The sequence below is a fragment of the Pinus tabuliformis genome, chromosome X, assembly GCF_031772625.1.
Source record: "Pinus tabuliformis cultivar Carrire ecotype Pingquan chromosome X, CPIR1, whole genome shotgun sequence".
Classification (NCBI taxonomy): Eukaryota; Viridiplantae; Streptophyta; class Pinopsida; order Pinales; family Pinaceae; genus Pinus; species Pinus tabuliformis.
The window spans coordinates 841,079,561-841,105,107 of NC_142308.1; the positions used below are offsets into that span (position 1 = coordinate 841,079,561).

A 25,547-nucleotide genomic window follows, 5' to 3' on the forward strand; every position below is an offset into this window, starting at 1 on the left:
TTGTGGCAAAGGAAGCATCAGAAAAATCATCTGAGCTGGCAGAAGCTCCCATCTGAGTCAGGGCTAGGCCTCCTCGTCCTTTTCTCCATAATGGCACTGGGATGGAGGACCCTCCACACTAGGGATCTCAGAAAGTAGAGACTGGCCTGTCGGAGAAAATCTCAGCCTTGGCACCTTACCCAAAGACATTGTAGGGGCAGGTATCATGAAGCTTCAGAGGTGGGCAGAGGGGGATTGGAGTGATCTACTACCCTTTCATCCGCTATCACTGAGGCTCTGTATCTTGATCTGAAACAAGCAAGGATTCTTTTACTGGTGATGAAACTAATGGTGGATTGAGAAACATCAACAGGCTATGTCTCTCATATATTTGCTTGAACTGGGGTGGGGTATCGCTCCCGGTCAACTAGATCAATGGATTAAACTACGGAGACTGGATATGCAACCGTTGAAACCGCTGCTTCAATGAATCTGGAAGCGAGCGAGGAAAAAGGGAGACTGACTACTATCAGACTAATAGTGAATTCATAAGCGAAGCAGCTTATAGCTCATGAGAAGGCAAGTCGAACTTCGAATTTCGGACTAGGCGAGCTTACAAGGGGTGCCTAACTAGGCGAACTGTTCTGGGTGTAAAGGCGAATCGTTCTGGGTGTAAAGGGTTTGTTGTAACCGGGGCAGTTCTAGGCTCAAGCAAGCCTCATATAGAGAAGGCAGGTCGAACTTCCCATGGCGAACGAACAGAAAGCGTACCAGTGGGCGGCTTATCATTAGAACTGAACTAGTTTCAGTGAGGTAATATGACATATGTTTAGAAACCTATGACATCTAGGACATCTGTGTTGGTTAAGATGATTTGACAGAGGTTAATGCAAATCACATCATTTATACATGTTCCTTGCTAATAATTTATTGCGAACACATTTCATTCCGTCCAGCATTATGCATGCAGAGTCGTGATACGTGTAAGTTGTTGTTATATAATATGGTTGTTGTCAATAAAGTTCTATTGTCTGAAAATCAATTAGTAGTGACCTGAGCCCTTTCGCTTTTGCTTCGGCCCGACTTGGTTGGTGCATATCAAGTAAGTAAAAGCATCAGTAACCTTAACATCCATTTGATCAATCTTGTAATCTTGCATATGGGTAGAAATATTTGTTACTAAAGAAATTGCTTTTTATGAGTAAACGGAACAAAATGTCTTCCTTTGATATTTTTCCAGTTAAGTTATTTTTTTTGGTTTTGCAATTGTTATTACGGGCGGTGATGCTTTGAAAGTGGGAGTAGTAATCCCATTTAATGACGGTTAAGCTCCCTCGCCCAATTCCTGTAGGGCAGGTTCCTCACCAACTACGCCTTCCCTCATAGGGGGCTATACATAACATAGTCACGACTTCTACTTAGATAGCTCTGATGTGGTTTGGAAATGGGTGGAAAGCTCCCGCATCCTGAAATGCCATCATAGGCTCCCATGCAAATTGGATGGATATGCAGGTTGGATGCCTATCTCTATATTACCTCCGACTTCGCAATAGCTTGTGAGACTACTTAAGAGTGTTTGTCCTTGAGTTGTTCCTGGTAGTCACTTGGTTTTTACAAGTCCTTGAAATGTGTGGGATTCTATGAAGTCTTGCTTTGCTCAGTGCCCTTTCATTCTTTAACAGTTGCTCTATTCTTCTTAGTTTTCCTTGGACTCTGTAAAGGTTGTCCGTAGTCTTCAGGGCATATTTTGTTCTATCTAGCTCAGAGATTCTATGAAGTCTTGCCTTGCTTAGTACCCTTTCATTCTTTAACAGTTGCTCTATTCTTCTTAGTTTTCCTTGGACTCTGTAAAGGTTGTCCTTAGTCTTCAGGGCATCTTGCCAGTCCGCCTATATATCTCTAGCTTGTAAACATTGCCAATGTTATTGATATGCACAGTGATTTTCGTGGCAGAGTAATCATATGCATTGTTGGGTTGGCTTGGTGTTTGTTCTGATTTGCAACCTTAGTACATAGTTCTTTCTGATATGTTGTCTTGTCATAGCAATGCCAAAATTGTCTTCCCCTATAATTTCCAAGAAGAATCTAAATAAATCAAAGGGAGCCCTGAAAAGTCAAGTCTTTTGCCATTTTTGTGATTCTTTAAGATGCAATTTAGTTGCTTCATGGAGACCAAAGGCATGGGCTCTACATTTGTTTATTCATCATCCCATCTAGGGAAGACCGAGGCCACTACTAGAACAACATCTCTTCTAGTTTCCTTGTAGGGTTGGGATTATTTATTTCAGAAATATAATGTAGGCAATTTACTAATTTAAGAGGACACAAATATCAACACTTTCATTGCAATCTCTCTATATGGTATTTTGGGCTTTCCTAGCCCCTGCTTGTTTGTGGAAGAATATTATCTTTTATCTATTACTTCTATCCATGTCACCCTTCTCTTAATTCTGCACATAGCCTCCTAGGAAAAAATAGTATCCTTTTTTGCTTCTAGATCCTTTCTGCAACTTATCACATTGTTTCATGCTTTCTTGATCCCGATGCTTTGTTGACACTCAAAGTAGGAATAATAAAACATTGCTCATAGCCCTTTGCTCATTCATGATTGACCTTATTTGCATTTATAATCTCGATCGTTTTTACCAATTTTTGACTTCTTGCCCACATAATCTTCTTCTAATACGATTATTGCACTTGTTGAGCCATGGATGGGAGCCCTCTCTACCAGCTGCACAAAACCCTGCTCATAGCCCTTTGCTCAAACATGGTTTCCAAAAACATGACTGTCATGCAGCAGATATGGGGCATGCTTATAGCAATGCCCTTGTCATCCCCTTAATAGATTTGTATATTGTGCTCAAGTGGTGACTCCAACAGTGGAAGATTCGATTTAGTGAGTTGTGTACCAATAGTATAGCCAGGATGATTAATGCAATGCAAACATAAAAGTGGAACACACTGAAAACTCTGAGTCTTGAGCTTTGATAAGTTTCTCCTTGTTCTAATAAGACAAAACTGGATCTTCCCTGTAGTTTTCCACAAAAACACCCCCTCCATAGAGGTTTACTTCATTCATATATCGTGAATGAATTGTCATTTAAGGAAAAAGAATCCTTAGGTGGCCCAATCCCATCAGTTGTTGAAGTTCTCTGTGGAGTGACTAGATTAAATTTTAAAGGGGGGAGAAACCTTGTCTGCACAAGAACAAGAATTAGATAACAAGCCTTGAAAATCTCCTTTTCGTGAAAAGGACACATGGGCAACTTGGGAATTTTCAGTGGGGGAATTAGAACCACCTGAAATACCTTCTCTATGACTCAGAGAAAAAAAGCTCCTTGGAAAATCTCGAGGACCTCATTTGAGAGCTGCTTTCTTTTAAACTAGAGCCTAATCCCTCGCATAGTCATTGGCCCTCACATAGTCATTGGAAATTTGAATTAGAAACGTGCAAAGAATTTCGATGTCATCAACTAATTTGAAAACACCCTGCTGATGGAAATCTCAATAGAACATGGAATCTAAAGTCTACTTTTGTGGTCATCTATCTTCAACCCCTTTCATCTGGTTTGACATGAGGTTGGTATATTGGTTTACTCCTGCAATTGCTTGCAATATTAGTCACTGCTTCTTTTATAATTGCAACCTCTCTTTTTCAGTTTGAGAGCTAGACATAGAATCTTCAATGCTAGAAATAAGCTGCACCAAAAGAAACATCTAAGAATTCTCGGTATTCACCCATTTGAGTCACGGGTTAAAAATCAGAGAACATGATGGAGTAAAGGTGCTCAGCTCCATTGGCATAATCAAATGGGCTAGTACTGTGTCCTTCATTCTACTATGCCTTCTACAATCAGATTAGAATTCAATCTTCAAGCAACTTTCATATGGTTGTCTGTTGTTGCCAGAAAACAACAAAAGAAAAATGTCTCAGCATAGTCCTTGATGGTGCTTGGTTGTGGCTTCTCTTTAAAATACAAGCATAAATTTACCATTGTGTGGATCCCATATGATGCATTACTTCCAGCCCCATGAAAAGCCTATACTCCAAATTTTAGTCTACTTATAGATGCAATATTACTCTGTACTCTGTTTTATTTAACTAGTAGGTGGTCAGATGTTTATGGTCATTTTGGAAGAAAATCTATTCACAGATCTTCATACAGCGGATCGAACAACGGTTTTTAGCTTATCATCACCTCTTATAGAAATACACAAGGATCAGACTATTGAGAAGATGCCATTGAACTGCATTCTTAATGATCTCAATCTGCTGAAGACTGATGAACTAACTTTCAAACCAAGTACAGTGACAGATATCGAAGCTGAAAAATCTAGTTTCCCTGCCATTGCAACTGCAGAACCTGTTGGAAGCCCAAAGTGATTTACAATGTGCTTATTGAGCGTAATGTACTGTTATATAGTAATCAATTACTTGTATTAGTATAAGTAATCGGTCTTAGTACCTCTTTCCATATATAATAGCTCATTATGTTTTTACTGGTATCTCTAGAGGCTCCTAAGTTATTAATTCCTTTCTTCTACTACGCGCACGTGCAGGTGCTGTACAGCAACTGCCTGTTCAATAACCTTAACTTCGAAGTCAACCCGTGCAGTCCTCAACAACCCAACCCGCTCCCTGCTCCTCCCGCTCAAGGCAGGGACTAGCTGCCGTGCAGCCCTCCTTGTTTCTCCTTGTTATCATAAGGATCTTCACCTGGCCATTCAAATCATATTAAATGTTTTGATGCGGACGATCCTGTATATGTTTGCATGAAAAAGCAAGACATTTGCCTTAATGCACGATGGGTCAAATTATTTAATATGTTATTTAGGAATATAGAATTTTAAATATGTTTTGATTTTATCTTTCCAATGCCCATGGTTTTTGGGCGTCTTGATCTTAAGCTAAGCTATGAACTTCTAATATATGTATTTTGCGAGTTGTATATATTTTGAAAGGTTTGCTAGTTTCATATATTTAATGACTAAAAATATGATATTTAAAAATATAAAACTGTAAATATATTTTGATTTAATCTTTCCAATGCCTATACGTTGAAGAAGTGAATACTTCAATTCCATACAATTTGTCATATAATTCATAATTCCTTTTGCCCAAGTTCAACTCCTCTTCACGAAAAAATATGAACAAGGTAGAAAATGATAGAACTATTTTTCACACAAATGGCTTAAATTACAGATTTAATATATTTTTATTATTATTATATTTTTAGGTTTATTTATTAGATATTTATTTTTATTAAATTAAAAAATAAATATACAATAGTTACTGAGAAAATTAATAATATTAATAATTTTATATAATTTTTAAATAAAATTAATAAAAATATAAAATATAAATTTTTCTAAACTGTGTTGGAATATTAATCTTGAATATAAATTTTAAATTGTAATATCGTCAATTTGAATGAATATTTGTGCAAATATTTAATTAAATATTATTAAATGTTATAATGTGATATTGTATATTTTGTCAATTATAGAAATTAAAGTACGATAAATATCATAATAACTTCAAAATTAATTAAAGTTGTGTTGATTCATAGTATATAATAATGACGTTCGCTAATGTTTTCATCACACTTTAGAATTAAAATAGATTGGTATTGCTTCTTAATATATATGGTAATGATAGGGGCGACAGGAGCAAGAGGGGCAATAGATGCACAACAATATTAGATATACATGGGCCTAGGCACAGCCACAAATAATAAGGTTGAATTTTTGGCGTTGTGGAAAGGTTTAGATCTCGCGAAGAACAAGGGCATAAGTAAGCTCACAATTGTTGTTTTTCCATGATCTTGGGTCTAAGATAGAATCTTAGAATCTCTGACACTACCAAACCAAAAATTACAATGATACTACTTTGCATAGCGGAATATAAGCAGCAATAAATCTACAAGTGCACAAAATAGACAATTTTTTACAAAACACTGTAAAATATGTCCAACCCAATCTTCGTTATATAAATCAATCTGAATAATACAACAGTCTATGGAATACAAGATACAATGACAACCCCGTTGCAGCCTCTATGTTTTATCTCGTCCTGCCAATCCTTTGCTCATGTTTTGCTCTCTTAGTCCTTCAAAGGACAACACATAGAGTCTCCAGGAGGATTGCCACCTATCATTGCTTCTTGCTTCTACTACAATGAACACGAGTTGATCCAATCTGCTCTTCTAGGCTGGTCAATACCTGAGCTCCAATCTGCCAAGCTAGTAGCTTCTTTTGCCCATCAAAGAGCTACACATTAGGCTCCACAACTTCACACAGTGCACAGTCGTCAATGTCCTTCTTGTCACATTGATCTAGGCTACTTTGAGCCAACAACACGCTGCCCTCCAACAGTCCAAAGGTGCCTAATCCAACTAACACAAAACCACTGTGAAATTTGCTCCTAGTTGGGGTTTCTTAACACCCAAGACAACCCCAACAAATGGATTCCACAGGCTGCTAAACAAACTGATCCAAAATTGATCCAACAACAAGGATATAACACCTACAAGAATGCATCAATGTACATACCTTTGCTCATTGATTTAGGGTATGTTTTTTGCTGATAGATTTCGGCCCAGCTAGGGCAAGATGACAGTCATGTTCTGCCCCAAACACACACCCAAAAATCCTCCTCAAGGTTGTGGTTGTCCTTCCTTGAGAGGTTGTGCTACTCCACTGCAATTCTGGGTTGTTCTAGCCCTCACACAGTCCTCGACCCCTCCTTACTTCACTGCGGCATACTTCAGTAAGGCTCCACAGGCCTGCGAAATCCTATTTAGGGACAGTCCACCCATAAACAAGCCCCAAATCACTTCAGACCTACCTTCCCTTACTCGGCCTTCCTGTTGGATAGGGAAGGTGCCCACACAGTCAAGGAAAAGTGCTTCTCCAACCCTTTTCCTTCTTCGTTGGTCCTCCTTTTCTATCTACAACCAAAAAAGAGAAATGTCCTCCTTCAACAAGCTCCTTTATGCTTGTGTTGCACCTTGGATTTGCCTCAAACAACTTCTCGTCACCTTCTATTTATATGCATAAGAAGGGCTTCCTCAAAACATCCAATTAGGGATAGGCAAGTTGTCATGAGGCTTATTAACATCAAGCTAACCTAGACTCTTCTTGTGCAAACCCACTTCTTATCTTCAAAAATCCATAACTCCATTTCTACAACTCAGAATCAGATGATTTTCAATGCCTCGAATTTGTCTCAACGAGTACTATCATCTTCATCCATCACACGCCTAAATGTGTCCATGGTTTTGGCCCAAATTACGATGGGTGCAAAACCCCAAGCTTGGATTACAAGCCCACAAGTGACTTTTGTGATGCTCCACCCTCCAAACTCTGAACCCTAAGGCTTGGAGTATCTCCCAAGCTACTCAAAAATCAACAACAATACTTGGGGATTCTATCATAATGATTAAAATGTTATCCAAGTCTCATACATCAGATGATTCCACACTTCCTGGGATGATGAGAAGAATAACTCTCCAATTGAAAAAATTCGAATAATTTTCCCTTCTCCATGTTCCCAGACATTTAAATGGCGTGGTCGATGGTTTGGCCAACCGTGGAGCTAAGTTGGGAATCGATGTAATTGAATTAAATGGGATTGGCAAGGGCCTCACCCCCGTGCCATAATCAAATGTTCATATCCATGGATCAATGTGTCACCAAGGATGGCAACAACCTAGATCCTCGATCCCGAGTATTAAAATTTCGCATGCACAATGGGTTGGCAATGAAGTTTAATGAGGGTTCACTTGGGGTTTAACAGGGTACATGGCACGCCTAGGAGAACAAACTTCTTTTCCAAGTGCAATCCGACCAGGATGAGGAACAATTGGAAGGCACCTAGTTCCAGTGATGTGAGTTCGTATCGCGAGGTATTAATGAAGCAAAGTCGATCATTACTCCTCCCACAAGCCTCCATAAATTCTTTGCAAGAAATGTTGGTTTGGCTCCTCGAGAAGGACAAGTCTGAGAATGTCATGGAGATCAAAGGAGATTCATGTTTAATGGAGGCAGAGGAGCGTGATCGTGGGAGTCTGGAAGGTGGAGCTCTATTTATGATAACCTCTCCAAGCCTTTGGACACTCCTACTCCATTTGCCCTATTGTTATTCTTGCATCTATATGTTGTTAAATTGTAGGTTGATGCATTAGAAGGGGCCCAGTCTTTAGAAATCGAAACAACGAGATGGAAGAAAGCGATGGAGTTCCTCTTCAAGCTGCTTAAGGGTCAAATTGAGATTTTTTCATGTAGGATCGAACTGTTGGAGAGCGACAGAGAGTCGAAGGCAGCCATGATGGACGCAAAGTTTGAAAGCTTAAAGTTGAGGGTGGAAAGGAAATTAATTAAGATGGAGATGGAATGGATGTCTCAGAACGCAGAGCTTGCCAACAATAGTCTGTTTGCTGAGGTTCACGATCTTCTATCTGGGAAATCAATTCTCAGTCCCCAAGAGCCATAAGAGCCTTCTGAGAAAGGCGCAAATGATGGAGTCGCAAAAGGGAAAGCAGTCTTTTGGGCAGATAAGAATGAGGTTGAGACATCTAAGCCTGTTTAAACTTTTTGTTAATTTATGTATTGCACATATTTTTTGTTATTAGGTAAATTTTGCCATATATACAAAAGGTTCCAGTGTAGAATTTTAGTCCAAAGAGCCCGTAGAGGCAACAAGACCCTGCTTTGGATCTACTGGAATATGGAAGCTGCAGAAATCACAGAATAAAGTTTTGTAATATCCAATGTAAATGGTTTTGGTTATGTAATCCAGGGTTTATAATATAAAGGTACTCGTTTCATATATATATATATATGGGGTAATGGTGATAATTTATAGAACACATAGAGGTGTTTCTGTATTACAAATAAAGGGTTTTAGATATTAAGTTGGCGTTTAATTTTAGTATATTTTCAAATTACCTTTTATATATATAATTTAAAGTGAATTTGAAATAAAGAGATCGCATGGGTCTATTTGTTAGTTTCTAATTTGATTATAACTTTGAAATTATATGTGTATCAATTTTATATTAATTAATTAAGAAATTATATCTTTTTCATATATATATATATATATTTGTTTATTTATAACCAGTCTACATCCATTTTAACTCGGATCTACCAAGAGGGATCAAAACTCTTTGGTACGTTTGGAGTTAAGATGGATCTAGGCAAGTTTAATTATAATTATTAATTTTAAGTATTTTATTTTGTTTTCTTTATTTATTTGTATTTTTACTCTTATTTTTATTTTATTTTGACCTTATCAAAATGTTAAAGAAAGCATTACCGCAGAAAAAAAACATTTTATATATATGTATGTATCTTAAATACTTGTTATTTTTCCCTTCATTAAAATTTACCTTACAAAAAAACATGTTATATATATATATATATATATATATGAATTTTTCCTTTATACATTTGAAATATTTATTAATTTTCACTTATGTTTTCTACTTGCATAAAATTTACCTCACACAACTATCATATTAATTAAGTAATTGATATATGTGAAATACTTATTAATTTTCACTTAGATAAATTTAACTTCACACAAAAGCATTTAGCTATGATACCATTTATAGCATAAATACTTACTATTTTTTAAATCACACAAAAATGTTTTTTTCTTTTAAGTTTGGTGGGACTACATGTTCATTATGTCCAATATATCACCTCTATCGGGGTGGGGAATTGAACCGGTGACTTCACATTGAGGAGTGCCTTAATAGAGCACCCGATCACTGTCTATCCAAGACCCGGTGGACCACACAAAAATGTTTTAATTATAATATAAATTTACTTAATTTATATATTTGAAATGCTAATTATATTTTTACTTTGATAAATTTTGCCTCACACAAACAAGTTTTAACTATGATATTAATTTACTTGAGTTTTTCATCATTTTAGATTTTTAAGTACTCCAATTTCATGCAACAACTTGAAATAATTTTATATGGTTTTTTACATTATAAAACGAAACAAAGTAGAATGTAGAATGGGGTGTGTGACTTTGTTGTCTCAATGTGAAGCCAGACAAAAAAATTCCATGCATAATTTTCTTTTGTGATCGACAATATTATTGTTTATATGTGTGTTTTGTTAAAGATTTTAATTGAGCCCACATATTCAACATTATTCTTTCTTCTTCATTAATTAGCCAACATATATTTTTTTTATTTTTAAAATCTCTCCCATACATTAAGCTATAGAGTGCCTCTTGGCACAATTAATATTGTTTCTTTTGTTGTTAATATTTTTAATATTGTGAAATTAATTTTAAGTGTCAAAATCTATATTAACTAAATAAATTATACATCTTCTATTTTTTAATTGTTTTATATATAAAATTAAAATATTTTATTTAAAATAAAATTGAAATTATTTATTTATAATTAATAATGATTTATTTATTATTATTTTTTAAATTTATTTATATGTATTTAAATTTATATTTATTACATTTTTTAATTTTTTAATATTATTTTAATTTTTTTAATATTATTTTAATTTTTTGCTTTATACTGTATATAATATTATTTACAATATTTTTAAAAAGTAGGTATGAGGAGGTTTGCTGCTAATTTTATTTGTTAATATTAAAAGTTTGTTCAAATTCTTTCTCCAACAAATGACCAAAAAAGAATTATTCATGTTAATTATTTTATTTTATGTAGTGTTTTTCATATAAATCACATTCAAATTGGTAGTATTGATGTTTCAAACCAAACAAATGTTTCACAATATCTTGATGATGAACCACAAATGTTTCACAATATCCTGATCATGGACCACATTTGCTTTAGCCCAAAACATCACTAATACCAATATGAGTGCAATTGATTGACACCAATTGCAATACCAATATGAGTGCAATTGATGTACACCAATTGCAGAGGCCTTAGACATAACATGCTAATTGTTTTTGTTTTTCTAGTAGTTATAAAATATGACTCCCAATAGAAAAATAGATAAGTGGTTCAGCAAACATATTAGCTGTATATTCCAATGCAAAGTTCTAAAACCAAATCTTACCAAGAAGCGCCATGTTAGAGGGATTCCACTCCTTATTGCTACCTTGCGTTCTAATGCCTCTATCGCTGCAAATCTCACAAACCACAATATTTGGCAACATCGAATTCAGACAAAAATTATAAATTTGAATATAAAACATGAAAACTATATACACCAAAAATAAAAGCACAGTTTCTTTTGACCTTGTGAAATATGACCCGAGTTGAGTAAAATGATACACCACACATTATCGAATACATCCAGTTGTTCATCAGATGCTCCAATCACCTACGAGGCAAGATTTAGAACCCAAACAAAATAATGCATTTCACCTTAAATTACTCACATAATATCATTTCAATACCTTGAAGTGAATTTCAAATACTTTATTACAATTTCTTGTTTTCAACAGCAAAAGTAATGGATCAAAAAGTAAAGTTCAAAAGATTAAATTTATGTCCCATTAATAATATGTATTCTATATAAAATGATAGCGGTAAAGTTTTTTTCATTTTTGTCTGCCATTAAAATGAATGTTATAGAAGTTTCAATATAAGTAAATGGCATGGGAGTGTTGGAGACACGATTGCCATTACACCAAAATCTGTAGGTGTTAGTAAACAGACACATCGCTAGTGTTAAAGCACATGCGATAAAACACACGGGGAGCGTTGGATTATCCTTTTACACCGCCATTAACGGGGAGCCCAACAATCTCCCCCCCCACGCAAGCCAGGTGTGTTTCGAACTCGAGACCTTTGGCTCCGATACCACTTGTTGGAGACATGATTGCCGTTACACCAAAACCTGCAGGTGTTAATAAACAAACGCATCGCTAGTGTTAAGCACATGCCACAAAACACACGGGAAGCGTTGGATTATCCTTCTACACCGCCATTAACGGGGAGCCCAAAAATCTCCCCCCCCCCCCCCAAATGCAAGCCAGGTGTGTTTCGAACTTGAGACCTTTGGCTCTAATACCACTTGTTGGAGACACGATTTCCGTTACACCAAAACCCGCAAGTGTTAGTAAACAGAGACATCGCTAGTGTTAAGCACATGCCACGAAACACACTGGGAGCGTTGGATTATCCTTCTACACTGCCATTAATGGGGAGCCCAACACAAATTTTGATGTCCTTGCTAATCCTAATGGCAAGTTTTAAGAATGACCTTGCATATAAGTAGTTAGACAGTTACTGTCAATTGGAATATAGGCCGGAATGTGTACTAGTCACTTATGGTTTTGAATCTATTGCTATAGGTGCAACATTACATACAATGGTTTTGAATCTATTGCTATAGTCATAACACTAAATAGTATAGCATTATGCTTAATACTTTTAGACAAGGGAACCTTCAACTCGTGAGTTCTAACAATAATCATCTCGTCATAGACGTAAAAAACAAACGTGAGATTATATAAAGAATCATTCAAACATGACACCTTGTCATTTCAAACCTCTTCATGGCACCTCTCAATGATAGATGTTGGGCAGAATACTCGTCATGTTAAACAATACGTATACATCATTGATGCTTATAATTTGTTTGGCGGTGATATTTTCCTGCTTATCACCTGGACCTCAATACCTTCTACATCCACACATGAAGTCTTTAAAACTAATTTTGGCACCAAATTTGGCATAGACTGAACCTAGATTCATTCGGTATCGATCACTAATAATAGTGAATAAACAATCTTTCCAAAGAATATGAGAAGACGAAGGTTGATCAAATCATCACTAGGAAAGTTGGTTAAGTAGAATAACTTGAACCTAGAGTATATCAATGTCTCTTAGCCATTCAACTATAGTCATACCTAGAATCAACAAAATCTAATGATAAGCAACTTGACGAGAGCGGGTAGAGGAAGGCCCAACTCATAGTGATGTCATCAACGTTAAGTTGAGAAAGTCATAGTTGAAGATCACATGAAATTGCATGAGCTTGAATGAGCAACTACAATGCCTTAGAGAAGAGAAAATTTCCCTTTAAATTTTACAAAGGACTTGTGAGTAAAGTTGATAAGTAGAAAATTCAAGCCACAAGGTGAAGAAAAATGAAACTTATATAACATAAAAAAGTTACATTGGAGCAAGTTGTCGCTATAATTATAAAAGGGACTTGTTACCACCCAAACTAGCAGGCTTGACAAGGTCCATACAAGCTGCTAAGATGGCAAACACTAAACAACTGCCCACTATCACCTCAGCACGAGTACCCACTCTTTAAGCTCAACTCCTACTTGAATGGCTATGGGAGGGTTCCCTATCATTGATGCTTCACCCGACAATTAATAGATTAGTGCCTACAATTAATATTCTACTTTCATCCATAACCACAATCATGTCAACCAGTTAAGAATTCTCCACTTATCTAAAGCAGTAGTATCTGATGGTCCAACTTTAGCGTGTTCTTCCAGTCTTTTAAGATCAATCATAAAGCAATCAATTTGCTGCTTCGATGTGATGACATTTGGTGGCAGCAAGCCATGTAGATCAAGTTGGTCTCGCTCTATCAGTGAGAAAGTTGTGCACTGTTCTCACTGAAGAATCTTTGTACCCAAGCTTTACGAACACGACTTTCAACATGTGTAACCCCTCTTGAGAAGTCTGATATGGAATTAATTTTTCAGGTTTTAACCTGATCTCCTTCATGTATTCCATCCCATCAAATCACATTCTACCCATTGCAGAGTCTCTGGATACCACACCCTAACAAAATCCTCACTGACAGATGTCAAATATTCTCCACTTTTATCCCAGCAAACCCAGTGCACAGGCTTTATATGCCTATGTAAGGATGCAAACAGTGCTTAGACTTATCATCAAAAATTGACACAACATTCTCTGCAGCGGTTGCAAGAAGCCTGCCAACTCCTGTATATGGCTGTGAAAAGTTCTTATCCAAATGCCCCGATTAACATTCCAAAGATGTATTTCACTTTCTTCATCACGAGAAGAGCAGGTCATTGTTTAAATGGAAATCAAAATGCATAGCAATATTAATGTGGTCCACCATTCTGCCCTGCTGCAGAATTTTTATAAATACCCCTTGCTAAAATAGTAGTAACAATACCCATCCAACAACGATACTTAGATCATCTAGATATGGAAGTGGGTCCAAATCCATCCAGGTAAGGTCTTCATTGCCAAACACTAATGGCCAAATCTCCAGAACCTACCTTAAGGAGGGGTCAATTTTATTGATTTAAAGAAAAAAGAGTTTAGGTGGTCCCCATCATTAGTGTCATGTTCCTTTTATTTTTGCAGCTAGTGGAATGTGGGGGCCACCCACATGAGTAATTCGAACTTGGTCATTCAATGAGCTTGGAGGGAATCGAATGGGTGGATGGAGGGGCCCACATGAGGCTAAGAGGGCCCAAGGTGATAAAAGGAGGAGGATCTCTCATTTTTGACCATCTTGAACATTTGCAAACAAACACACTTAGTACGCTCTGCTGCTTAGTGAGTCTACCGGTTGTTTAGCCACGAATCTCTCAAGTGGGGGATTCAACCTCTCCTTTGGGGGACCATCCATGCCCGCCCTCGGGAGGCTATTCCACAAGGATTTCAGAGAATTCAGCACAGTCACACACTTCAGCCAGCAACGCAAGAGGAGTTAGAGCCAGCAGGGAGGTTCATTGCTTGTTGGGAGTTCCAGGCACTGAGGAGGTTGTTTGTTGAGGGTATTTTCACTGGGATTTGCAACCAGCTAGACAAGTACATCAGTTGTACGAATTTTTGGGCGGAGGCATTCACAAAGGCCTCTGGGAGCAATTTTGTGGGGTTTAGGAGAGCAGTCATCTTGGCCAAGAACCATCCAGGAGGAGCAAGGAGTTAGTTAGCATAGGTGAATCCAGCATTCCAGTGTTGTTTTCAAAGGGATTTGCAAGTTGTTTCCTACAAGTCAAATTTGGCAACAACAGCTAGGGAGAGGCTCCAAAGAAGCCGAAAATCCAAATTCAAAACCAGAGAAATTTCCTTCTGGGTTTTTCTGGGTTTTGTCCAAGGAATCCGGGGCTGAAAGGATATAATTTTCTGGGCATTTTTTGGGCACATTCCAATAGGTCGAAGTTCAGCAGAGCAGCAGTTTACTAGGACAGCGCAGTACAGAGCGGTGCAGCAGCTGGGCAGCCTTCAGTGCAGCTATTTATCAGCTGGGTTTTGTCAAGCTTGTCCTTGAGACAAGCCCAGGTGCACCATTCCATTTCATATTGTATCTAGCTCTCTGATTTTATAATATATGGCTCAACAGTTCCAAATTTGCAGCGTTTTCATGGATGTCTAATGCATGTTTTTATTTATATGTTGTTGCACTATTTATTTGCTTAATATCAATCATATTCCTACTTAGGAACATTACAGTGGCATCAGAGCCTAGTACTTGGCTCAACTGTGGGGTTTGTTTCCTATGAGAGAAGGGGACCAGCAGAACATCACCTACCCAATGTTTTTAAAACCGGAACCCCATGTTGCGGGGGAGCGCCCCCCCCTCGAACCCGCTCCTGAATCACGCTCCGGGCGGGAGCGGCTCGGGAGCGCACTCCCAAAATCACTCCCGGACGGGAGCGATTTTTGGGAGCGCGCTCCCTTAAAAAAATTTGTGCTCCCTGGTCTGTTAGGGAGCGATAGGGAGCGATCGGTCCCTGATCGCTCTCGAACATTAAAAATCGCTCCGGGAGCGATTCGAGCCGGGCCGGGAGCGGTTCGGCGGAAAAAAAAAATTTCTTTGGACCCGAAAATAAAATAAAAAATTAGAATTTTTTTTTGGTTTTATAAGCCCAATGGGCCAAAAAAAATTCATTCTAACTTCATTGAGCTTGAGTTTGGAGTTGGAGCAAGAGCAAAGGAGCGAGGAGCAAGTGCTGAGGAGCGAGGAGCAAGTGCCAAGGAGCGAGGAGCAAGCCTGCAGAGGTAAGTAACTTAGTAATTTAGTTAGTTTAGCTTGTTAGGTAGTTAATTTAGTTAATTTAATTTAGCTATTTGAGTTTAAAGATCATGTATTTAAATTAGATTAATAAATTAAATTAATTAATCCCAATAAATTAAATTAATTTGCAGATTCAAGAATCAAAACCCTACAAACATCAAACACCATGGACCTGGCTATATTTATTGGCATTTTCCTCTTCCTGGTCCCTTTTATGGTTATTATGGTGCTGGAGAGTAGGAAACGGAGGGGGCCCCAAACTGAAGAGGGGGATGAAGAAGCCGGAGAAAGTCAAATGGGTGAAAACCCCAGTGAGGAGGAGCTGGAGGAGGGTGAACATGACCCTCAAAAAACTAAACAAGACCAAACTCCATTGTGGAAATATGTTCACAGGGCTGAAACAGGGAGAGGGGGTGGAACCACTAAATTTCATTGCCCCCATTGCAACACTGATTACACAGGTTCATACACCCGTGCTAGAAGACACCTCTGCGGGAAAAGGCCATGGGATGGAGAGAAACAAATAGGAATCAAAACTTGTACAGCGGTGTCAACAGCAGATAGAGCCAAATACATAAGGGAAGAGGAGGAAGCCCAATACAGAACAAAAAAATCAAGGGGTTTCTTTGAACCAAGCTCACAATCACAAAGAACTCCTTCAGCATCCTCCCAAGGCAGTGGATATGGACATGGAGGCACAGGGTCATCATCTTTAAGGCATAGAACCATATCAGATTTCCTTGATGAGGGGTGTAGGAATGATGTGGATTCAAAAGTTTACAGGTTTCTCTATGCATGTGGGATACCATTCAATGTTCTACGCTCACCTTATTGGCACGAAATGGTTTCTGCCATAAATGATGCCCCTAAAGGATACAAGAGCCCTGGGTATGACAAGGCAAGAACCGTTGGCCTTGATCATGAAAAAGCAAAAATATCACATTCTTTGAATAAAATGACAAGTTCTTGGACTAACCATGGGGTGTCCATTGTATCTGATGGATGGACAAATGTAAAAGGCAAGCCATTGATAAGTGTTCTTGTTGTGTCTGTTAGTGGTCCCATATTTCTAGCTACACATGATTACTCAAACAAGTTCAAGACTGCCATCACATTGCAGAAGCATTACTTGAAACAATTGAGCGTATTGGCCCATACAATGTCATCCAAGTCATCACTGATAATGCTCCTAATTGTAAGGCAGCGGGAGCAATTATTGAGGATAAATACCCGAACATATTTTGGTCTGGATGTTTGGTTCACACATTGAACCTTCTGTTGCATGATATTGTCAAAAACAAAAATGAACAATACCAATGGATTGGTGATTTGTACAAGAAAGGCAAACAAATGATAAAATTTATTACAAATCATAGCAATACCCATGGCCTTTTCCGTAGTCACTCGAGATTGGAGTTGTTGAAGATTGCGAAGACTAGATTTGGTAGCTATTACCTCACCTTCAGGCGCCTTTTGAAGGTAAGAGAGGCATTAGCTAGCATGGTATCAAGTCCACATTGGCAGGTGTTAAAGGAAAGGGCTACAAATGTAGCTGACATGGCAGGTTTTGAAATGGTGGAGGAGGCCGCTCTTGATGGGCAGTTTTGGACAAGTGTGAGGCAGGTATTGGATTTCACCAAGCCAATTTATCACATGATTCGGTTTGCAGATACAGACAAACCAGTGATTGGCGAGGTGTATGAGCAAATGAATACCATGTTGGGGGAAATAAAAGACATTGTTCATAATAGAGATCCCAACTTGTACAAACTGATTCATGATTGTGTGTGTGAATGGTGGAATAGGCTTAACCTTCCACTACATTGCTTGGCGTATATCCTTACGCCAAAATACTACTCTACATCTTGGTTGGGCCAACCTGCAGCAGGGGGTGGGGTTAGGACCAAACCCCATTTAGATCAAGAGGTAACTAAAGGATATTTGGAAGCATTAGAAAAGTTGGTACCTGATAGGGAGGAATGTGCAGTTGTGCGCCTTGAAATAGGCAGATACTTCAGTGGCACTGGTTTGTATGGTAACTTCCATGCAATGGACGACAAAGATAAATTTGAATCTCTCACATGGTGGGAAACATATGGCGGCCACGGACTTTTGCCAAAATTGGCAAAAAAAGTTCTTTCACAGGTTGTAAATTCTTCTTCTGCAGAGAGGTGTTGGAGCACCTACAGCTATATACATAATGTGAAAAGAAACAGACTCAATGAAAACCGAGCAGAAAGCTTGGTTTATGTGCACTACAACTTGAGGCTGTTGAGTCATTACTGTGATCGGGCTAATGAGGATCCCACATATAAAATTTGGGACAATCACCCAGAGGATGACAATTTGGAGGATGGCATTGTACATATTAAAGAACTAGAAGAGGAACTTGTAAGGGATGAAAATGAAGCAGCAGCCATGCCACCTCCACCTCCACCTCCACCATCCAGTAGCAGTGCTCGAGGTCCGAGTCTTGTTCCTTTGATGTCGCCACCTCCATCTACACCCTCACGTGGAGGTTCTAGTTCTGGTCATCGGTCTATGCGAGAGACTCCTAGAAGACCACCACGACCTGCTTATACTCCTGGAGACTCTTGTGACAAGGGCCACATGTAGATTTACAGTTTACTTGTCTTTTTAGTTTCTATTAGACTTTAGTTTTCATAACTGTTGAGTTTTGAGTCCTTGACTCTTGACTCTTGACTCTTTCATATCATAATGATATTTTTTGTAAACATTATATCACTGTGACAATGAAAATTTGAAGTTTGAAGTTGGGCCTTGGCAATTATAACTCATTGGTAATGATTGTGAATTATGAATATGATGCTTTGTGAAAGACTAAAGTTGTTTCATTTCATCTCATTATTCATGTTTCATTTTATAAATTTTTAACATTTCATATCATGTTAACAGTTAGAAGTTAGGACTTAGAAATATCTTCGATATTACTTCTTGTAATGGTTAAACTTAGCTTACAAGTACAACTTTGGTGATCAATGATGATAAATGTTATTGAATTTTCAATTCTGAAAGCTTGAAGTTGAAACTTTAATATTGAATTTGATGAATCATGATTTATAAGACTCGATATGTTGCAGTTGTAATATGTATTTTACTAACTTGTGGACATGGTTGATGACGATTATAATTTCTAGATGATTGATGTGATATGGTTCAATGATCAATCTATGTTTTTTTATGTTTTTTATGTCTTATTCATCATTCTACATGTTTTTGTTGACATATATGTATCAAAAATTAAAAAATATAAAAAATATATATATTTTTAAAAAATCGCTCCCGGATTCGCTCCCAAACAGGGAGCTTCTGAAAATGGTCGCTCTCGCTCCCATTTTCGCTCCCGCTCCCGCTCCCGCTCTCGCTCCCAAGTAACATTGCCGGAACCGGTGACTGGACCGGTCCACCTAATGAACTGGTTTACCGACCGAAACCGGTCTAACCGGGACTGGTTTGGTCTAAACGAACTGGTTTTAAAAAAATACATTAAATAATTAATTTTTAATGAAACAAAACTATTTTTAAGATGTAAAACCATGATTCCAAGCCAATAGAGACAAAATATGCAAAGTTTGCTCATCTATATACCATGTAAAGGTGAATATATCAAAATGGCACCGAGTACAGTACATATCATCGACAAAATAGAAAAATACATAAGAAATGAGGCTCTAAATGGCCTATAAAGTCCAAAAACAATGTTGCAAGCTATGAGGCCATTGGCCTACTACAAGTCTACAGTTTACACATGATCAATCATCAAGTTCATCACCACTACTAGACACAGGATCATCATCAGGAGCTACATAGACATCATCTGGTTCAGAGTTGGGTTTTTTGTTTTTCATATTAAAAAGATTGAATTTTTCTTGCTCAATCAACCACAGTGGAGTCCAGCATCTAATCGGCTGAGTAGGGCCGATTCGATATAGAACCGGCTGAGTCATGTTTGGTACCAAACCAGCCCACAGAGCCAAGTCAATAGATTAGTCAACCTAGCCACATATCAACTTGGTATAGTTGACCAAGTCTAAGTCAACTCGCACCAAGTTTTAAAACATTGTCATAATGATCTTCAGCAGATTGCAACCTGTAGCTTGAGGATACGTGTTTGGAGCCTAGCCATTCTTGAAATTTCACCCAAAGACAGCCTTATGAAGATCACTTGGTTGGTCGAATGCTTAGAGATGTATAATTTGTTGAGTTTACATTTGAGTGCATAACAGAACAACTTCTTTATTGGAGAAATTTAGATCCTTCAAGAGGATAATTCTTGAAATGTCACCCAAAGACAGCGTTACGAAGATCACTTGGTTGGTAGAATGCTTAGAAATGTATGGTTTGTAACTTTGTTGAGTTTACAGTTGAGTGCATAACTAAACAACCTCTTTCTTAGAGAAATTTAGAGCCTTCAAGAGGATATTATTAGTAGGATGAGGGCATTACAACTACACTTGAAACAACAAATCCGCTTGATGTCCAGTAATGATCATGCAGACAATCCTGTATTGACTATGGTCCTGATTCATGGGTCTGATCTACAGAGAAGAATGCTTTAAAAAATTTATGACAGATCTTTATTGACATAAGTATGCTCAAGAAATTTAGAAAACAATATGGCAGTCCTACAAGCATAGAGAAATGTAAGAAAGAATGGAGAACTAGGGCTATTCAAAGGCGTGCCTAAAACCGGCCGGTTTAGGACGGAACTGGCCGGTTTGATACAAACCGGCCAGTTCCGTCCTAAACTGGCCCGTTTTCACCAGTTAGGGCTAAAAAATGGCGAAATGCCCTATCAAACCGGGTTTTTTGGCCGGTTCAGACCGGCAGCCTTGCTAACCTGCCGATTTGACTGGTAACCGGTTTTTAAAAACGGTTTTAAAAACACTGCACCTACCATAGGCAGAGGTACAGGAGCGGGGAAAGGGAGTTAGACATTACGCCAGATACAGAGGAAAGAGGGAAAGCAGTGGCCGAAGAGGGGGAAATGACAGAGCCCAAGAACAGGGAGGAGTGGCTTTTGATAGCCTCCTGAGGGCCTTGAGTGACTTGGCCAAGGGGTAGAATGACATGCTGGAGGAGATCAAGTCACAGAACAGGGACAGGGCCACACCTAGAGGGTTTGTATGTGTAGAAACTTCCGGGGCCTTTCAGCCTTTCGATCACCCCTCACCAGCGGTGCAGCGCCCTTCAGTTAGTGTGCTGACTCAGGCTACACTACCTTCTCTCGTGCCAATGGCACAAATCGAAACAACAAGGGAGAAAGACACTCCTCAGATTGGGGATTACTTTAGAGAGTGGCAGGCTATGGACAAAGACTTCAAAGAAGCCCTCTCCTTCAGAGATTAATGCAAGCTCAAGCAGAGTGAGAAGAACAAGGGGTACGGAGGACAAGGGACCCAAAACTATGAGCTGCAGAGAATTATAGGGAGTATGTATTTCCCTACATTTAATGGCACCACCAAGTGCACAGCCAGTGCTTGGGTTAAAAAGATGGACCCATACTTTCAACTCAACTAAATGACTGAGCAAGAAGTCATCAAGATGGCAACGCTGCACTTAGAGGGGGAAGCCCATGATTGGTGGTTTCATGGTCTGACCACTTTCAGGCATGCCCAGATAGTTTCCTATGAGGACTTCACCCGGAGGGTGGTGGAGCGATTTGATCGAAGGGACCTGGAGGCTTCTTTTAGGGAGTTGACACAACTGCGTCAAACAGGCAACACAGAGTAGTACTTCTCGGATTTTCTATGTGTCAATGATGATCTCGGATCTGTCCGAGGCAAGGAGGGTATACACCTTCATTGAGGGCTTGCTTAAGCCCCTGCATGGATTGGTGAAGTCACGCAGACCCTCCACGTTGCAGGAAGCGATTGTGTGTGCCAGAGATTTGCAAGGGGCCATCCCCAAGACCAAAGCACCATTTCCTGCACGGACCCCTTTCCCACAGAAGGGGCATGAGACTAAACCCCCACCACCGAGGACCACACAAGGGAGGGGACAGTTAGATGAGGAGACATGGAAGGACCTCCGGAGGAGGAAGTTGTGCTTCACATGCAGAGAGCCCTGGGCACCTGACCATAGGTGCACTGCAGGAAGAGCACATTACATTGAGGTTTTTTCTGACAGTGACTAGGAGGATGAGGTGGAGAAGGATTGTGGTGGGACAGATGGAGAGAGTCCAGCAGACAGAGGACCACCACCACCACCACCACCTCCACAAAGAAGGGTATCTCTTGCCCCATCAAGAGGAGTCCTTGCTTCTTTATGCGAGATTCCTAAGTTTTTGACACTCAAGATCAGAGGCACTGTAAAAGGACAGAGGGTGTCGATGCTAGTGGACGGTGGGGCTACCCACAATTTCAAAGATGCACAGTTGGTCCAGAGGAGGCGCCTCACCATAGCAGAGTTTGAGGGGTTCTCAGTCCTAGTGCCAGGTGACCGTAGTATCCAGTGTACTAGATACGTGCCCTCCTTGACAGTAGTTATGGGGAACTACTCAATGACAGACCACTTCTTTGTGGTCGATGTGCCAGACACCAACGTGCTGATGGGTGTCCAGTGGTTGTATTCTCTTGGGCGAGTCACGATGGATTGGAGGAAACCTGAGATGGAGTTCATTGGGCTAGATGGAAAACTGGTGGTCTTGAGAGGCATGCAGTCTTGTCTACCTCAGACAATTTCGGCCCACAAGATGGAGGCAGATCCCCAGCATGGGGACATTGCATGGGCAGCCGAGTTGAGGATCTCAGAGGTTGGCAGACAAACCAGCAAACATACAAGCTTTACTGGACAAGTATGCGGTAGTGTTCGAGGACATTCCACCAAGGCAGCCACCAAATAGAGGATTTGAGCACACCATTGAGATGGCGCTAGGTATCACTACTCCTTATAGGCACCCCAACGCCTATAAGGACAAGATAGAGAAGGCCATCCAGGAGTTTCTTGCGTTGGGCCATATCAGGCCAAGTTCCAGTCCTTTCACTTCTTCAATAGTGTTGGTGAAGAAGAAGGATGGAACCCTCCGAATGTGTATCAACTACCGAGCCCTCAACTGGAAGACTCTTAAGAACAGGTGCCCTATTCCCCGCATTGATGAGCTGATGGATGAGCTCAGAGGAGCCAAGTACTTCTCTAAGATTGATCTACATTCAAGGTACCACCAGATCAAAGTGCGGGAGCAAGACATCCAAAAGACAACTTTCTGGTGCCTCTGTGGGCACTTTGAGTTTTTGGTCATGCCATTTGCGCTGACCAATGCTCCAGCCACATTCCAATCTTTCATGAACCATATCTTTCGGGGACAGCTGAGCAGGTTCGTGCTAGTGTTCTTCAATGACATCCTGATCTATAGCCAGACATGGGAGGAGCACCTCCAACACTTGGAGGAGGTATCGCACATTCTGGAGGAGCAGCAATTTTATGCCAAGCTCTCCAAGTGCGAGTTTGGATTGACAGAGATGTTTTATCTCGGGCATATCATTGGAGCAGATGGGGTGAAAGTTCACGAGGAGAAGATTCGGGCCATCCAAGACTGGCCAGTACCTCGAGATGTGACTGTGCTGAGAGGCTTCTTGCATATTTGCACTTATTACAGGAAGTTTGTCAAAGGGTTCTCGCAGCTGGCAGCGCCTTTGACCGACTTGACCAAGAAGGGGGCCTTTGCATGCACTAATGGAGCACAGGTCGCCTTTGATCGCCTCAAGGACGTGATGAGCAATTGCCCTGTTTTGGCACTCCCGAACTTTTCCCAGCCATTCACGGTGGAGTGTGATGCATCCGAGGAAGGAGTTGGAGTTGTTTTGTCACAAGAGGGCATCCCATAGCTTTCGAGAGTCGGAAGCTCCTACCGCATGAGTTGTCATATTCCATATATGACAAGGAGATGTTGGCCATTATGCATGCGTTGGCCAAGTTCCACCAATACTTGGTGGGCAACCGGTTCTGAGTGAAGACTGATCACAATAGTCTTTGACATTTCATGGGGCAGCAGGGCCTCAATGACAGGCAACAAAGATGGGTCAGCAAGGTTCAGGCCTATGATTTTGACATTGAGTATGTGCGAGGGGAGCACAATGTGGTGATCAATTCTCTATCTAGGAGACCAATGGGGTTATCTCTCATGAGCATCTACCAGGATTGGAAGGCTCAGCTGTTGGTGCAGTACTCCAAGGACAGCAGGGCATGCTAGGTACTGGAGGGGACACATGAAAATGAGCGTTACCACGTGCTGGATGACGTCGTCTATTACAAGGGGCGCATTTACTTGGTGCCCAACTCGCAGTTAAGGGAGAGGATACTCCAGGCAGCTCGCGATTCACCACTGTACGAACACCAGGGGTTCTGGAAGACTTACATGGTTGTTTGGGAAAGGTTCACGTGGAAGGGCCTTAAGGAGGACATGTTGCAACATGTATGGGAATGTGAGGCTGCCAACAGAACAAGGGGGAGTTGACTCACCCTGCAGGGCTACTATAGCCACTTCCCATTCCAAAGGGGAAATGGGAAAGTATTTCGATGGATTTCATCACTGGGCTCCCCACAGTACAGAGGAAGGATTGCATATACGTAGTGGTCAACTGGTTGACCAAATTTGCCCACTTCTTCGCCATCCCCACTAGGTACACGGCTGCACAGGTTGCTGAGTTTTTCTTCCGGGAGGTTTTCAAGCTAGATGGGCTCCCCAAGAACATTGTGAGCAACAAACACAACAGAATCATGGGTGGATTTTGGCAGGAGCTCTTCAGGTTAGTTGGGACGGAGCTCACTCCTAGCACCAGCTATCACCCTCACATAGACAACCAGACAGAGAGAGTCAACCAGTGGTTGGAGGGGTACCTGAATAACTATGTGGGCGAGTACTACTACAACACAACGCACCACATGTCTATCGGTATGACACCTTTCTGTGCCCTCTGTGGATATGATGCACTAACTTTTGCTAATATTGTTTTTGGAGACAATGAGGCCCCAAAGGCCAAAGACTAGGTCCAAGAGAGCCAAGATATCCTCAAGGCTCTCAAGGATAATTTAGTGACAACCCAAAATCAGCAAAAACTATATGCAGACCGGCACAGGACAGAGAGGCACTTTGAGGAGGGGGACTTAGTATACCTCCAATTGCAACCCTACAAACAGTGTACGCTGAAACAGAAGGGTGTGGAGAAGTTGCATCCATGCTTCTATGGACCCTATCGGGTGACTAGGTGAGTTGAGGAGGTGGCTTATGAGTTGGAGCTGCCTCTGGGGAGTAGAACCCATAACGTGTTTCATGTCTCATGCTTGAAGAAGGTGTTGGGACAACAGGTGACTGCAGCAGTTGATCTACCCCCGTTGGATGATGATGGCCATTTGGTGTTGGAACCAGAGGCCATTTTGGAGAGCAGGGAAATAATACTGAGCAGCAGGATCATCAGGGAGTTCTTGGTACGCTGGAAGAACTTGCCAAATGAGGATGCCACCTGGGAAGGTGAGCACATACTGGAGCACCCAGCTTTGAGGTTGCTTGAGGGCAAACAACATTTGGGAGAGGAGGACTGTCATGTCCCTTCTCAAACACAATA

General features: G+C 40.1%; 1 protein-coding gene across 2 annotated transcripts in view; it reads right to left on the reverse strand.

Annotated features, from left to right (window-relative positions):
- LOC149142372 (uncharacterized) overlaps positions 1-25,547 on the reverse strand; it is a 260,366-nt gene that overhangs the window by 25,492 nt on the left and 209,327 nt on the right. For both annotated transcript variants that reach the window (XM_089449395.1, XM_089449393.1), the window contains 2 exons: positions 11,232-11,316; positions 11,050-11,114 (listed from right to left, as the gene is read on the reverse strand). In XM_089449395.1, the coding sequence (XP_089305521.1) occupies positions 11,050-11,114; positions 11,232-11,316 (150 nt within the window). The remainder of the gene's footprint in view (positions 1-11,049; positions 11,115-11,231; positions 11,317-25,547) is intronic.